Genomic DNA, 15,323 nt, shown 5'->3' with positions numbered 1-15,323 from the left:
ATAAGGAGTTCATGATCTGAGCCACAGGCAGCTCCCGGTCTTGTTTTTGCTGACTGTATAGAGCTTCTGCATCTTTGGCTGCAAAGAATATAGTCAATGTGATTTCGGTGTTGATCATCTGGTGATGTCCATGTGTAGAGTCTTCTCTTGTGTTGTTGGAAGAGTGTGTTTGCCAAGAGAATGCCAGTGCATTCTCTTGGCAAAACTCTATGAGCCTTTGCCTTGCTTCATTCCGTACTCCAGGGCCAAATTTGCCTGGTACTCCCGGTGTTTCTTGACTTCCTACTTTTGCATTCCAGTCCCGTATAATGAAAAGGACATCTTTTTTGGGTGTTAGTTCTGAAAGGTCTTGTAGGTCTTTATAGATTCGTTCAACTCAGTAGGAATAATTCCTTTAAAAATTATGAAATTATTTCAACTTATCAGAAAATGTATACATCCTCCTATGTTTCCAGTAAAGGTTTACATTTTACCACATTGTTCGTTTCTCTACTCACTGATTTTTAATATATATGACAATTGTTATTTGTATTGACTTGTAAGAATCCTTTACTTATTGTTTAAAATATTTTGTACTTTGTAAACTTTCTTCTTAGCTTTTAGAATTTTTATAGTAGAATTTTATATGTAGAAATTCATGTAAGCTACATTTAATGGCAGTTTTTATGTTTATTTTTCAGTTCCATAGTTTTTAATTCTGAATCTAATTGTTCTGGGTCCTGAGATAAAAAGTTAATATAAATAGTGACATTCACTTTGCTGTGCAGGTGAAACTAATAGATTGTAAATCAACTATACTCAATAAGAATGTAAAAGTTAATGTAAGTGGTGACAAAGAAGAACACTGATTTATTCCCAGTTTCACTGGGAGCTTCATTTTAAAGAATGCTCAATGATTAATTTTCTTTTTCTTTTAAACAGTATCTCTGTTTCTTTATTGTATTCATAGAATGTTATTTATATTTGTGGGGCATATTCTAAATGCAGTTATGTATCATCTAAATCAGGTCCAGGATTACATACATAGTAATCTAGATTTATACAGTTTTGGTTGGTTTTCTTTGAAAAAGCTGATTCTCTTTTTGAATTTTAGAAATGATTTAATGACTTTAGCGTGGGTTTCTTTTTTTTTCAAACAAATTTATCAGTTGTATTAAGGGAAATTCACTAATGTGGTCCTTGTGGCAGCACCAACAAAAGGTGTTTATTATGAACTAGTGTCTTTGGTAGGCTTTCTGGGCTCAGCAGATGTTACCTCACACAAAACAAGTCTACTGTGGTTTTATCCACTAGGATTTGTTTTCATTCTTATGCTAGTTTAATTTTTTTTTTTAGACAAAGCAATTGATTTTCCATGCAAATTTCCTGACTGTTTCCCCTTCCTTCCATTTCTCAATGTCCACAATTGACTCACATTATTTTCATTTGCCTCTGCTAGTTTTGATTGATATATTTAATTATTTTTTAATTTTTTTAAATTTTATTTTATTTTTAAATTTTACAATATTGTATTAGCTCTGCCAAACATCGAAATGAATCCGCCACAGGTACACCCGTGCCCTGCATCCTGAACCCCCCCCCCCCCCCCCACACTCTCCCCCTGGGTCGTCCCAGTGCACCAGCCCCAAGCATCCAGTATCGTGCATCGAACCTGGACTGGCAACTCGTTTCATACATGATATTATACATGTTTCAATGCCATTCTCCCAAATCTCCCCACCCTCTCCCTCCCCCCCAGAGTCCATAAGACTGATCTATACATCAGTGTCTCTTTTGCTGTCTCGTACACAGGGTTATTGTTACCATCTTTCTAAATTCCATATATATGCGTTAGTACACTGTATTGGTGTTTTTCTTTCTGGCTTACTTCACTCTGTATAACAGGCTCCAGTTTCATCCACCTCATTAGAACTGATTCAAATGTTTTCTTTTTAATGGCTGAGTAATGCTCCATTGTGTATATGTACCACAGCTTTCTTATCCATTCATCTGCTGATGGACATCTAGGTTGCTTCCACGTCCTGGCTATTATAAACAGTGCTGCGATGAACATTGGGGTACACGTGTCTCTTTCCCTTCTGGTTTCCTCAGTGTGTATGCCCAGCAGTGGGATTGCTGGATCATAAGGCAGGTCTATTTCCAGTTTTTTAAGGAATCTCCACACTGTTCTCTGTAGTGACTGTACTAGTTTGCATTCCCACCAACAGTGTAAGAGGGTTCCCTTTTCTCCACACCCTCTCCAGCATTTATTGCTTGTAGACTTTTGGATTGCAGCCATTCTGACTGGTGTGAAATGGTACCTCATAGTGGTTTTGATTTGCATTTCTCTGATAATGAGTGATGTTGAGCATCTTTTCATGTGTTTGTTAGCCATCTGTGTGTCTTCTTTGGAGAAATGTCTATTTAGTTCTTTGGCCCATTTTTTGATTGGGTCATTTATTTTTTTGGAGTTGAGCTGTAGGAGTTGCTTGTATATTTTTGAGATTAGTTGTTTGTCAGTTGCTTCATTTGCTATTATTTTCTCCCATTCTGAAGGCTGCCCTTTCACCTTGCTAATAGTTTCCTTTGTTGTGCAGAAGCTTTTAAGTTTAATTAGGTCCCATTTGTTTATTTTGGCTTTTATTTCCAATATTCTGGGAGGTGGGTCATAGATCGTGCTATGATGTACGTTGGAGAGTGTTTTGCCTATGTTCTCCTCTAAGAGTTTTATAGTTTCTGGTCTTACGTTGAGATCGTTAATCCATTTTGAGTTTATTTCTGTGTATGGTGTCAGAAAGTGTTCTAGTTTCATTCTTTTACAAGTGGTTGACCAGTTTTCTCAGCACCACTTGTTAAAGAGATTGTCTTTAATCCATTGTATATTCTTGCCTCCTTTGTCAAAGATAAGGTGTCCATATGTGTGTGGATTTATCTCTGGGCTTTCTATTTTGTTCCATTGATCTGTATTTCTGTCTTTGTGCCAGTACCATACTGTCTTGATAACTGTGGCTTTGTAATAGAGCCTGAAGTCAGGTAGGTTGATTCCTCCAGTTCCATTATTCTCTCTCAAGATAGCTTTGGCTATTCGAGGTTTTTTGTATTTCCATACAAATTGTGAAATTATTTGTTCTAGCTCTGTGAAGAATGCTGTTGGTAGCTTGATAGGGATTGCATTGAATCTATAGATTGCTTTGGGTAGTATACTCATTTTCACTATATTGATTCTTCCAATCCATGAACATGGTATATTTCTCCATCTGTTAGTGTCCTCTTTGATTTCTTTCACCAGTGTTTTATAGTTTTCTATATATAGGTCTTTAGTTTCTTTAGGTAGATATATTCCTAAGTATTTTATTCTTTCCGTTGCAATGGTGAATGGAATTGTTTCCTTAATTTCTCTTTCTGTTTTCTCATTATTAGTGTATAGGAATGCAAGGGATTTCTGGGTGTTGATTTTATATCCTGCAACTTTACTATAGTCATTGATTAGTTCTAGTAATTTTCTGGTGGAGTCTTTAGGGTTTTCTATGTAGAGGATCATGTCATCTGCAAATAGTGAGAGTTTTACTTCTTCTTTTCCAATTTGGATTCCTTTTATTTCTTTTTCTGCTCTGATTGCTGCGGCCAAAACTTCCAAAACTATGTTGAATAGTAATGGTGAAAGTGGGTACCCTTGTCTTGTTCCTGACTTTAGAGGAAATGCTTTCAATTTTTCACCATTGAGGATAATGTTTGCTGTGGGTTTGTCATATATAGCTTTTATTATGCTGAGGTATGTTCCTTCTATTCCTGCTTTCTGGAGAGTTTTTATCATAAATGGATGTTGAATTTTGTCAAAGGCTTTCTCTGCATCTATTGAGATAATCATATGGTTTTTACTTTTCAATTTGTTAATGTGGTGTATTACATTGATTGATTTGCGGATATTGAAGAATCCTTGCATCCCTGGGATAAAGCCCACTTGATCCTGGTATATAATCTTTTTAATGTGTTGTTGGATTCTGATTGCTAGAATTTTGTTAAGGATTTTTGCATCTATGTTCATCAGTGATATTGGCCTGCAGTTTTATTTTTTTGTGGGATCTTTGTCATGTTTTGGTATTAGGGTGCTGGTGGCCTCATAGAATGAGTTTGGAAGTTTACCTTCCTCTGCAATTTTCTGGAAGAGTTTGAGCAGGATAGGTGTTAGCCCTTCTCTAAATTTTTGGTAGAATTCAGCTGTGAAGCTGTCTGGACCTGGGCTTTTGTTTGCTGGGAGATTTTTGATTACAGTTTCAATATCCGTGCTTGTGATGGGTCTGTTAAGATTTTCTATTTCTTCTGGGTCGAGTTTTGGAAAGTTGTACTTTTCTAAGAATTTGTCCATTTCTTCCATGTTGTCCATTTTATTGGCATATAATTGTTGATAGTAGTCTCTTATGATCCTTTGTATTTCTGTGTTTTCTGTTGTAATCTCTCCATTTTCATGTCTAATTTTATTGATTTGATTTTTCTCCCTTTGTTTCTTGATGAGTCTGGCTAATGGTTTGTCAATTTTTTTTTTATCTTTTCAAAGAACCAGCTTTTGGCTTTGTTGATTTTTGCTATGGTCTCTTTTGTTTCTTTTGCATTTATTTCTGCCCTAATTTTTAAGATTTCTTTCCTTCTACTAACCCTGGGGTTCTTCATTTCTTCCTTTTCTAGTTGCTTTAGGTGTAGGGTTAGGTTATTTATTTGACTTTTTTCTTGTTTCTTGAGGTATGCCTGTATTGCTATGAACTTTCCCCTTAGGACTGCTTTTAAAGTGTCACATAGGTTTTGGGTTGTTGTGTATTCATTTTCATTCGTTTCTATGCAAATTTTGATTTCTTTTTTGATTGCTTCTGTGATTTGTTGGTTATTCAGCAGCGTGTTGTTCAGCCTCCATATGTTGGAATTTTTAATAGTTTTTCTCCTGTAATTGAGATCTAATCTTACTGCATTGTGGTCAGAAAAGATGCTTGGAATGATTTCTACTGTTTTGAATTTACCAAGGCTAGCTTTATGGCCCAGGACATGATCTATCCTGGAGAAGTTTCCATGTGCGCTTGAGAAAAAGGTGAAATTCATTGTTTTGGGATGAAATGTCCTATAGATATCAATTAGGTCTAACTGGTCTATTGTATCATTTAAAGTTTGTGTTTCCTTGTTAATTTTCTGTTTAGTTGATCTATCCATAGGTGTGAGTGGGGTATTAAAGTGTCCCACTATTATTGTGTTATTGTTAATTTCTCCTTTCATACTTGTTAGCGTTTGTCTTACATATTGCGGTGCTCCCATGTTGGGTGCATATATATTTATAATTGTTATATCTTCTTCTTGGATTGATCCTTTGATCATTATGTAGTGACCATCTTTGTCTCTTTTCACAGCCTTTGTTTTAAAGTCTATTTTATCTGATATAAGTATTGCTACTCCTGCTTTCTTTTGGTCCCTATTTGCATGGAAAATCTTTTTCCAGTCCTTCACTTTCAGTCTGTATGTGTCCCCTGTTTTGAGGTGGGTCTCTTGTAGATAACATATGTAGGGGTCTTATTTTTGTATCCATTCAGCCAGTCTTTGTCTTTTGGTTGGGTCATTCAACCCATTTACGTTTAAGGTAATTACTGATAAGTATGATCCCGTTGCCATTTACTTTATTGTTTTGGGTTCGATTTTATACACTGTTTTTGTGTTTCCTGTCTAGAGAATATCCTTTAGTATTTGTTGGAGAGCTGGTTTGGTGGTGCTGAATTCTCTCAGCTTTTGCTTGTCTGAAAAGCTTTTGATTTCTCCTTCATATTTGAATGAGATCCTTGCTGGGTACAGTAATCTGGGCTGTAGGTTATTTTCTTTCATTACTTTAAGTATGTCTTGCCATTCCCTCCCGGCTTGAAGAGTTTCTATTGAAAGATCAGCTGTTATCCTTATGGGAATTCCCTTGTGTGTTATTTGTTGTTTTTCCCTTGTTGCTTTTAATATTTGTTCTTTGTGTTTGATCTTTGTTAATTTGATTAATATGTGTCTTGGGGTGTTTTGCCTTGGGTTTATCCTGTTTGGGACTCTCTGGGTTTCTTGGACTTGGGTGATTATTTTCTTCCCCATTTTAGGGAAGTTTTCAACTATTATCTCTTCAAGTATTTTCTCATGGTCTTTTTTTTTGTCTTCTTCTTCTGGGACCCCTATGATTCGAATGTTGTAGCGTTTAATATTGTCCTGGAGGTCTCTGAGATTTTCCTCATTTCTTTTAATTCGTTTTTCTTTTATCCTCTCTGATTCATTTATTTCTACCATTCTATCTTCTAATTCACTACTCCTATCTTCTGCCTCTGTTATTCTACTATTTGTTGCCTCCAGAGTGTTTTTGATTTCATTTATTGCATTATTCATTATATATTGACTCTCTTTTATTTCTTCTAGGTCCTTGTTAAACCTTTCTTGCATCTTCTCAATCTTTGTCTCCAGGCTATTTATCTGTGATTCCATTTTGATTTCAAGATTTTGGATCAATTTCACTATCATTATTCGGAATTCTTTATCAGGTAGATTCCCTATCTCTTCCTCTTTTGTTTGGTTTGGTGGGCATTTATCCTGTTCCTTTATCTGCTGGGTATTCCTCTGTCTCTTCATCTTGTTTAAATTCCTGAGTTTGGGGTGTCCTTTCTGTATTCTGGCAGTTTGTGGAGTTCTCTTTATTGTGGCATTTCCTCGCTCTGTGTGGGTTTGTACAGGTGGCTTGTCAAGGTGTCTTGGTTAGGGAAGCTTGTGTCGGTGTTCTGGTGGGTGGAGCTGTATTTCTTCTCTCTGGAGTGCAATGAAATGTCCAGTAATGAGTTATGGGATGTCTGTAGTTTTGGGGTGACTTTGGGCTGCCTGTATCTTGGAGCTCAGGGCTGTGTTCCTTGTTGCTGGAGAATTTGCTTGGTATGTCTTGCCCTGAAACTTGTTGGCCCTTGTGTGGTGCTTGGTTTCAGTGCAGGTATGGAGGCATTTGATGAGCTCCTGTCAATTAATGTTCCTTGGAGTCAGGAGCTCCCTGGAGTCAGGGTTTGGACTTAAGCCTTCTGCTTCCAGTTATTGGTCTTATTTTTACAGTAGTTTCAAAGCTTCTCCTTCTATACAGCACCATTGATAAAACATCTACGTTAAAGATGAAAAGTTTCTCTACTGTGAGGGTCACCCAGAGAGGTTCACAACGTTACATGGAGAAGAGAAGAGGGAGGAGGGAGTTAGAGGTGACCCGAATGAGATGAGGTGGGATCAATAGAGGAGAGAGTGGGCTAGCCAGTAATTTCTTCCTTATGTGCACTCCACAACTGGACCACTCAGAATTGTTCACGGAGTTATACAGAGAAGAGAAGAAGGAGGAAGGAGACAGAGGTGGCCAGGAGGATAAAAGGGGGGAATGAAAAGGAGGGAGACAGATCCAGCCAGTAATCAGTTCCCTAAGTGTTCTCCACCGTCTGGAACACACAGAAATTCACAGAGTTGGGTAGAGTAGAGGGGGGTTAGGGAGGAGACACAGGCGACCTGGTGGAGAAAAAGGAGAGTCCAAAGGGAGAGAGCAGTCAAGCCAGTAATCTCGCTCCCTAGTGAAAAATGGGTCCTGAAGATTGGGTTCTTAAAGGTACAAAATTGGTAACAAATACATAAAAGCAAAAATTAAAAATCTAGAGTAGAGTGTGGAATTTCAAAAATATGATGTTAAAAAAAAGAAGAAGGAAAAGAGAGAAAAAATGAACAAACAAAAACAAACAAGGTCACGAAAATTATAAAGAAAATATAGGTACAAAATTGATAACTAATACCAAAAAGCAAAAGTTAAAAATCTAGAGTAGAGTTTAGAATTTCAAAAATACAATGTTAAAAAAAGAAGAAAATGAAAGAGAGAGAAAAAAGAACAACAAAAAAAGAAAAATAAACAAGAACAAACAAAGTCATATAAATTATAAAGAAAATACAGGTACAAAATTGATAACAAATACCAAAAAGCATAAATTAGAAATCTACAGCAGAGTTTGGAATTTCAGATATACAATGTTATTTAAAAGAAGAAGAGAAAGAAAGAGAAAAAGAAAAAGAAAAATTAAAAAAGGGTCACAGAATTATAAACAAAAAACTATAGGTACAAAATTGATAACAAATACCAAAAAGCTAAAATTAAAAATCTAGAGTAGAGTTTGGAATTTCAAAACTACAATGTTAAAGAAAAGAAGGAAAAAAAAAAAAACAAGGTCAAAAAAATTATAAAATATATATATATATATGAAGTTTGCTTTAAAAAAAAAGAATAGGGTCTTCTCTTTCTTTTTCTTTTTTTTTTTTTTTTGCAAAGTAATCGGTTATAAAAGTGAAAATTAAAGGGATAATAGAGGACTTAACATTTTTTTAAATTAAAAAAAATAAAAATAAAAAAAGAAAGAATGATCGTAAAAATAGTAAAAATATATCTAGGACTTTCTCTGGTTTTGTTGTGAGTGTTGTGGGTTCAGTTCATTTTTGGCTAGTTCCTTGGTCCGACTTATATTTCTCAAGATCTATAGACCCCTTCCTATGTAGTTGGTAGTAACCACAGGGTTTTAATCTATTGCCTGTAGTGTCCAAGGCGGTTCCCTCTGTTATAGCTTCTTCTGTTTGCTGGTCTCTTCAGTGTCTGGTTTCCGCCCCGATGGAGGACACTTTTTTTTTTTAGGCTCACTTGTTCAGTCGCGCTGAGGGGAGGTAGGGAGGGATGCTGCAAACAAATAACACTGGCGTGTGCTCGCAGTGCCTCAGCCACACTGGGTCTGCCCCCCGTTCATGGCACGTGTAGCCTTCCTGCTCACGCTGCTCAGGCTCTAGGTTGCTCCGCCGGGAACCATCCAAGGCCGGCCCTGGGCTGCCTGCACTTCCCAGGTCCAAGCCGCTCAGGTCCAGGCACTCCGGTAGTCCTCAGAGGCGCAGACTCTTGGTTGGGCCTGCGTTTTGTGCCCTTCCCAGATCCGAGCAGCTCAGGTGATGAGGTGTTTGGCGCGCGCGATTGCTGCGACTTATCGCCTCCCCTCCGCTCAGTTATCTAGGTATGCAACCGGCACATCTTCTCAGGCAGATTTTGACTGTCCAGACCCCCAAGAAGTTTTAGTTAGCAAAGAAGCCTGCTTACAGTTTTATAGGTAATGTCTCTCTGGGGCTGCGATTGTCCCCTTCTGGCTCTGGCTGCCTGTCACCGGAGGGGGATGGTCTGCCGCCCGCTATCTCTGTTCAGTCCTTTGTTCCGTGCGCGGGTATGGCGGTGTCTTAGGTTAGGGCTGGCTTTTCGCGTGGTAGATATCCCACAGTCTAGTTTGCTAGCCCATATTATTTTGCTCAGATAGCGCTCGGGGTATTAAGGCCAGATCCTTGCGATGCAGCCCGCGCCGCGCCTCCCTGCCCAGCCCCCGCTTGCTAATGGCTGATGCAGGCATCTGCGCTGCTTCTCCGCTGGGTGAGTTACCGTAGGTCTCGCAATGTGCGGGTTTTAATTGTTTATTTATTTTTCCTCCCTGTTATGTTGCCCTCTGTGCTTCCAAGGCTCGGCACAGATTCGGCAGTGAGAAGGTTTCCTGGTGTTTGGAAACTTCTCTCTTTTTAAGACTCCCTTCCTGGGACAGAACTCTGTCGCTCCCTCTTTTGTCTCTTTTTTTGTCTTTTATATTTTCTTCCTACCTCCTTTCGAAGACTTGGGTTGCTTTTCTGGGTGCCTGATGTCCTCTGCCAGCATTCAGAAGTTGTTTTGTGGAATTTACTCAGCATTTAAATGTTCTTTTGATGAATTTGTAGGGGAGAAGTGTTCTCCCCGTCTTACTCCTCCGCCATCTTAGCTCCTCCAATGATTATTTTTCAATGATATTTATTATTAGGTTAGGAAAGCTTGCTTTTATTCCTACCTGGCTATGAAGTACTTTTCATTGTCAAAAGAGTTTAAATGTTACTTAAGGCTTTTTCTGTATGTGCTGCGATGAGCATATGTTTTATGCTTTTAATATCCAGTAAGAAATTATATAAACTACGCTTGCCTTTAAAGAAATAAACCCTACTTTGTGAAAATGTTATTTTCTTCCTTCTGCTGAAGATGTTCTTTCCTCATTTTTGCTGAATTTGATATACTTGTTATTTGTGATTTTTGTTGGATCTCTGTACATGAAGTCGGTATTTCTTTCTTGTATTGTTTTTGTCCAGAGTTTTACTGGATGCATAATATTAGTTAAATACCTTATCCTTTAGTTTTATCCTGTAAAGTAATTTCTGCTTGTGAATAACTGAGGTCTGTTCCTTAAGGTTTAACACTCAGCAGCTTACCTTTGAGGACTGCTGTCTGTGGGTAAAATGTAGGGAAAACAATCCATTTGTTATTAACTTCGTCGTGTTAATCAGATGCTTACTTTTTATAAATTGATACTATTCATTTATAGTTTTACTTAAAATGACATATCCCACGTAAGTTTCTTAGTAATTTTTTCATATGTTTAAATATCTGCTACGGTGGCTCAGAGGGCAAAGAATCTGCCTGCAATGCAGGAAATCCAGGTTCGATCCCTGGGTCAGGAAGATCCCCTGAAGTAAATGGCTACCCACTCCAGTATTCTTGCCTGGGAAATCCCATGGACAGAGCAGTGTGGCAGGCTACAGTCCATGGGGTCCCAAAGAGTCGGACATGAGTGAGCAACTGACACTGGCAACTCTCTTTCATTGTTTGAAATAGTGGAGGTGTTGGTGTCCAGCATTTGAAAGTGGACTGCCAGCTTTATGAATCTAATAGCAACAAGCATAATGGCAGTTCCCCAGCAGTGTAACAACGAGCCCAAAGAAGGGCACAGCCAAGAAAATGCCTCCTGGGACCCGAGTCATCAGCGTGTGTCTAGAAGGCTAGGCACATGTGCTAAGGTGTAACTACCCACTTAGAACAAGGAGAGTATGGTATGGGCAGACTTGAAACATTTCCAGGCCACAGGGAAATTTATTACAAAAGGGCGAAACTCTCATTGGCTACTGGGAGTCAAGCACATTTTGACCAAATACTAGCTGGAGAAAAGGCCACTCTGAATATCAGTGAAGGCATAGAATAAAAATGAGTATTTCAGACCAAATGGAGAATCTTAAACTGCAGTAGAATAGCCAAAATTAAACATAAAATTAAATGCCCCTTTAAACTCAAAGGGAAGGGGTAGTGTTCTTGGAATCTTTGCAGTAGGTCCTGTGGGTCTAGTATGTGATCCCTGAGGAAAGGGTTAGCCCACCTGGTACAGGAAACTCAGGGATTTGGTGAACATTTAGACCTGGGACTCAAAACTGGGAGGCTACAATGCTTGGTAGCCATGCCAGTATGGCTGAGACTTATAGTCTTGTTGGTTCTGAGTGTAACCAAATATGTATATAGCAGAAATTACGGGTGCTACTAAGGCGAAAGCTGTTAATGAGACAATTCTGACATGAACACAAATCAAATTTTCCCCGGGTTTCAAATCTTTCTCTAGTTCCTGCCATTGGCAGAAAGGAAAAGGAGAGGATTGGCATATAAGACATGTAATCTGTAGGTTACCAGTCCTTGTGGACAAGGCCAGAGTACAAGGAGGAAGGGCATGTGGGATAGAGAAACAGTAAATCAGACACACACACGAACACCATCCACAGACTGTCTCTGCTCCAGACACACACAGAGAATAATTCCATAAAAATTGACCACTTAAAATCGCTTAAAATAATGGAAAGTAGAAATAGGCTAGGGATTAGTAAATTTTGTTTACTGGTTGTTTATGGTCCCAAATGATTAGAAAAAGTTGGAATTTTCTGCCAATGATCTAGGACAAATGTTATAACATTGTTACTTCCAGGAGATTACAGTCTAATACTTGGGAAAGATCATTAGGCTTGGGCAGTCTCTTGAAATAGGAGCTATTGGTTTTTCCTTCTTTGTTGTTTTTTTCAGTAGGCACATTTTGTGTTTCTTCCTCAGGTGAAGTTAGAATATTCTGTGCTTACATCCTAAGTGAAGCCGTAACATGTCTAGTTTTTAGGTAGTTTTTGCGAAGTTTTCGCAGATTGTGGTGGAACAGAGGCTGTTGGTGGAACAGCCTCTTCTTTTTCATCTTTCTTTTTTGGTCTCATGAATAGGAAAAGCAAAAGAAACAGACACAGTAGTAGAAACAAAAAAGGAATCAGGAAATATGGTAGCAGGTTCCTCTTTTCCACCCTTTCTTCTGTTTGGGGCTCAGGGGCTGGGCCACTGTCCACACTGCCTCCTGTGCCGTTTTCCTGGCAGACGGGAGGGCCCCACCCATAGTGGCAGTGGCAGTGCTGTCTGTTGTTGCAGACTCCTCTCAAAGAGCAGAGCTGAGGCAAGCAGTTACGTGGCACAGTGGAATAAGAGACACACCTCCTTCTGATGCAGATGTTTTCGGGACCACACTTTGTACCATCTTTCACTGCACCAATATCAGCTATTCTTATCCCGAGGTGGTAGTCTGTACCCCAGCAAGTGTTATTATCGAATTTAGTCCAATGCAGAGTAGTATGATCACTCATTAGAGGAATTTCTTTGACGTTCTCACACTGTATCCTCCCACACAGGCTGTCTGCCATGTTGCATCTTACGTATGAGGTTTCTGTGATACCACAGTTACCAAAACGGTCACCTCGGGTATTCACTGCCCTGTAGCAACTCGAGTTTGCATTTTTGGCCTCTTTGCCAAAGATTTGCCTACAATGTTCATCACGATCATTGCATCTCTTTTGATAGCAGTAACCACCGCCTGTGCAGGAGGTCCCATCCTGCATGTACACGTCTTCTGGACACTGATAGGATGTCCCATTGCACCACTCTGGAAGATCACATTCATTTTCTACTTTCCTACACACGGTGCCTGATTGGCTGAACATGCAGTTATGGCAACAAAGCCCAAAAGCACAGTTGACACCAGCTGTCACAGTGCAGTTTAACTGACAACAGGGATCAGTGTTACACATCTCCAAGGATCCACAGTCACACTCTTCTCCTTCTTCAACCACACTGTTTCCACAGCGTGTCTCCCTGATGACTGTATGTGGATTTGGTGAAGTGTACAAACAGCGTCTTCTATGACCAAGGTTGCAATAATCAGCATAGCTGCAGTTGCTGAATTTAGTTGTTAATGCTACAGATGGAAACAATATGCACTTTGATGCTCCACATTTACATATTTTGGGATTATCATGATCCATACCCAAATTATGACCCATCTCATGAGTCACAACATATGATAAAAGAAAAATTCGTTGATCATGGAAAGTCTCAATTCCACAACTAAATCGACTTAAACACACTGTCCCAATAAAGGCTAAGCCAAGAGTTTCACCATAATTCTTTTTTACAAAAATATGTACCACATCGTGGGGCACACGATTATGGAAGCCCTTTTGCTTCCATTTGCAAAAGTTGTCCAAGGTCTTTCCAACGCCTCCTATTGCAATAAGGCTCTCTTCAGTCCATATCTCTATTCCCTTGAAACATACCTCAAGATCCAGTGCTTTCATAAGGTCACTTACTCCATTTAAAACAAGGAACACTTCTTTCTGCACAAGCGAAGAATTACTTTGATGATGAAGATATCGACTGTGATCTACGACCACTGCCACTTCAAGAAAATAGTGGTGGGTCCACCAGCCTGTATAGGCACTTTGCATCAAAGTGGAATTAATGCTTTCTTGAATCTTCAATTGTCCTGCCATTTTTTCATCTGTTAACCCACATCGAAAGTATGAAAAATTTGTGTCCTGATTGTCTAGCTGATATATTAGATGCTCAAATGCAGTAGAAAACCTTTTGGGTTCAATTTCATAAACAATGTCATTTGTCTGTAGCATTCCTTGAAAGCCCCCGAAGCAGTTACTGAGGGAAACCAGAGACTCTGGGTCCCCCTCCACGTAACCACGGTAATAACAGTCATCCTGGACAAAAGGGTGGTCTTCCAGGAGAACGCCCTTGTCTGTGTAGGTGAACACTGGGAAGTTTTTGGACAAAAAATTCTTCTTGACCTTTATATGAACAACATGTCTCTGGCCCCCAAAATGCAGTTTGTAAGAGAACCAGCCTTGAAGCTTCATGCCTCTGCCAGTGGGTGTTACCCTCCGGGGAATCACCACTTCTGGGGGGCCAAGTCTTTGGGAGTGCCCAAGCTGGGGCCATCCAGGAAGGAAGAGGAATACTTTCAGCCAGACAAGCAGGAGAGTAACCTTCATATACACCAGGAACTCACCAACACCTATCGCGGAGCCATCGTATCTAGCCATTGGTAGAAAAAGAGGGCAGGACAGCATACATCAATGTTCAGTCTCCTCCGTCTGAGCTGATGTATTCAACGTTAACCTTTAGTTTGTTGTCTGGCAAAGTCATGCAGTCAAAGCAGCAGCACTAAAAGAAAAACAAAAAAGTAGAACAGGGACTGGGTGGGAGTGATGAGCAAACCAAGAAAGAGGAAAAAGGAAGGGTACAGGTTAGGACGAATGAGAGTTTGGCTTAAGACATGTCTGACGTGCTCTTAAGTAATGGTGAGGCAGAGTGAGACTGTGTGAGTACACACGAATGGTGACTGGCCTACGATGACACTTGTTGGATCTAGAGGAAGGGCACATGGTGATTCGTGATACAGTTCTTTATGTCTATTAATATGTGCAAACGTTTCCACAATGTATAACACAAAAGTGTCTTACTGGAAAGGTGAATGAATATCATCTTCTGATAAAGGAGTCTTGTGTTACACATTTGGATGTTATGATAATAAACTATAGGTCTTCCTTTTACTTACAAGTGAGAATTCTTTCATCATAATACTCAGGAGAGATATAAATATTTTCACAGATATTATATTTTCTCATTGTCCATATAATGTATTTCCATGTAACAAGTCATTATTTGTCCTAAGTCCTCTGCATTTCTCTTCATCTAAATCTATGAAATTGCAGGAGTCCAACATTGCTAACTTTCACAGCTTTGAGGATCTACTGTAATGCTACCTAATGCAATGATTGGTAGACCCAGGTGGTCGTGGGAGGGGGACTAAGTTGGGTTGTTGATGGATGTTACTCAAATGTATTTACATTCTATCATACTGTTAAGAAGAAGAGCATTTAAAAGCCTGTACCCTTATAAAATGGAAGGAAATCCGGGTAGCTGGGAGGGTAGCAATTGAAAATTGGAATGTACTGAATGCAAAATAACCTTCAGAAGTAAAAAGGAAACCAGTGGCTCCTTGAAGGAGGAAAGCTTGGAGTAAGGAAATATTGTCTTAGAGTGGCAAAGACATCAAAGTCTCCACATTATAGGACTTTAAGGTAATCAGTTCCCGAGTGCAACC

The 15,323-nt window shown here is 39.2% G+C and overlaps 1 protein-coding gene across 1 annotated transcript; it reads right to left on the bottom strand.

Annotated features, from left to right (window-relative positions):
- Window positions 1-11,291: 11,291 nt before the first annotated feature.
- LOC112583832 (disintegrin and metalloproteinase domain-containing protein 20-like) lies at window positions 11,292-14,407 on the bottom strand. Its single transcript, XM_044938440.1, has 2 exons — window positions 12,184-14,407; window positions 11,292-11,471 (listed from the first exon to the last, which is right to left on the bottom strand). The coding sequence occupies exons 1-2, from the start codon at window positions 14,284-14,286 to the stop codon at window positions 11,292-11,294; spliced, it is 2,283 nt and encodes a 760-aa protein (XP_044794375.1). The 5' UTR covers window positions 14,287-14,407.
- Window positions 14,408-15,323: the final 916 nt, after the last annotated feature.

The sequence above is a fragment of the Bubalus bubalis genome, chromosome 3 (assembly GCF_019923935.1).
Source record: "Bubalus bubalis isolate 160015118507 breed Murrah chromosome 3, NDDB_SH_1, whole genome shotgun sequence".
Classification (NCBI taxonomy): domain Eukaryota; kingdom Metazoa; phylum Chordata; class Mammalia; order Artiodactyla; family Bovidae; genus Bubalus; species Bubalus bubalis.
This window is presented reverse-complemented; position numbering and strand designations above follow the sequence as displayed.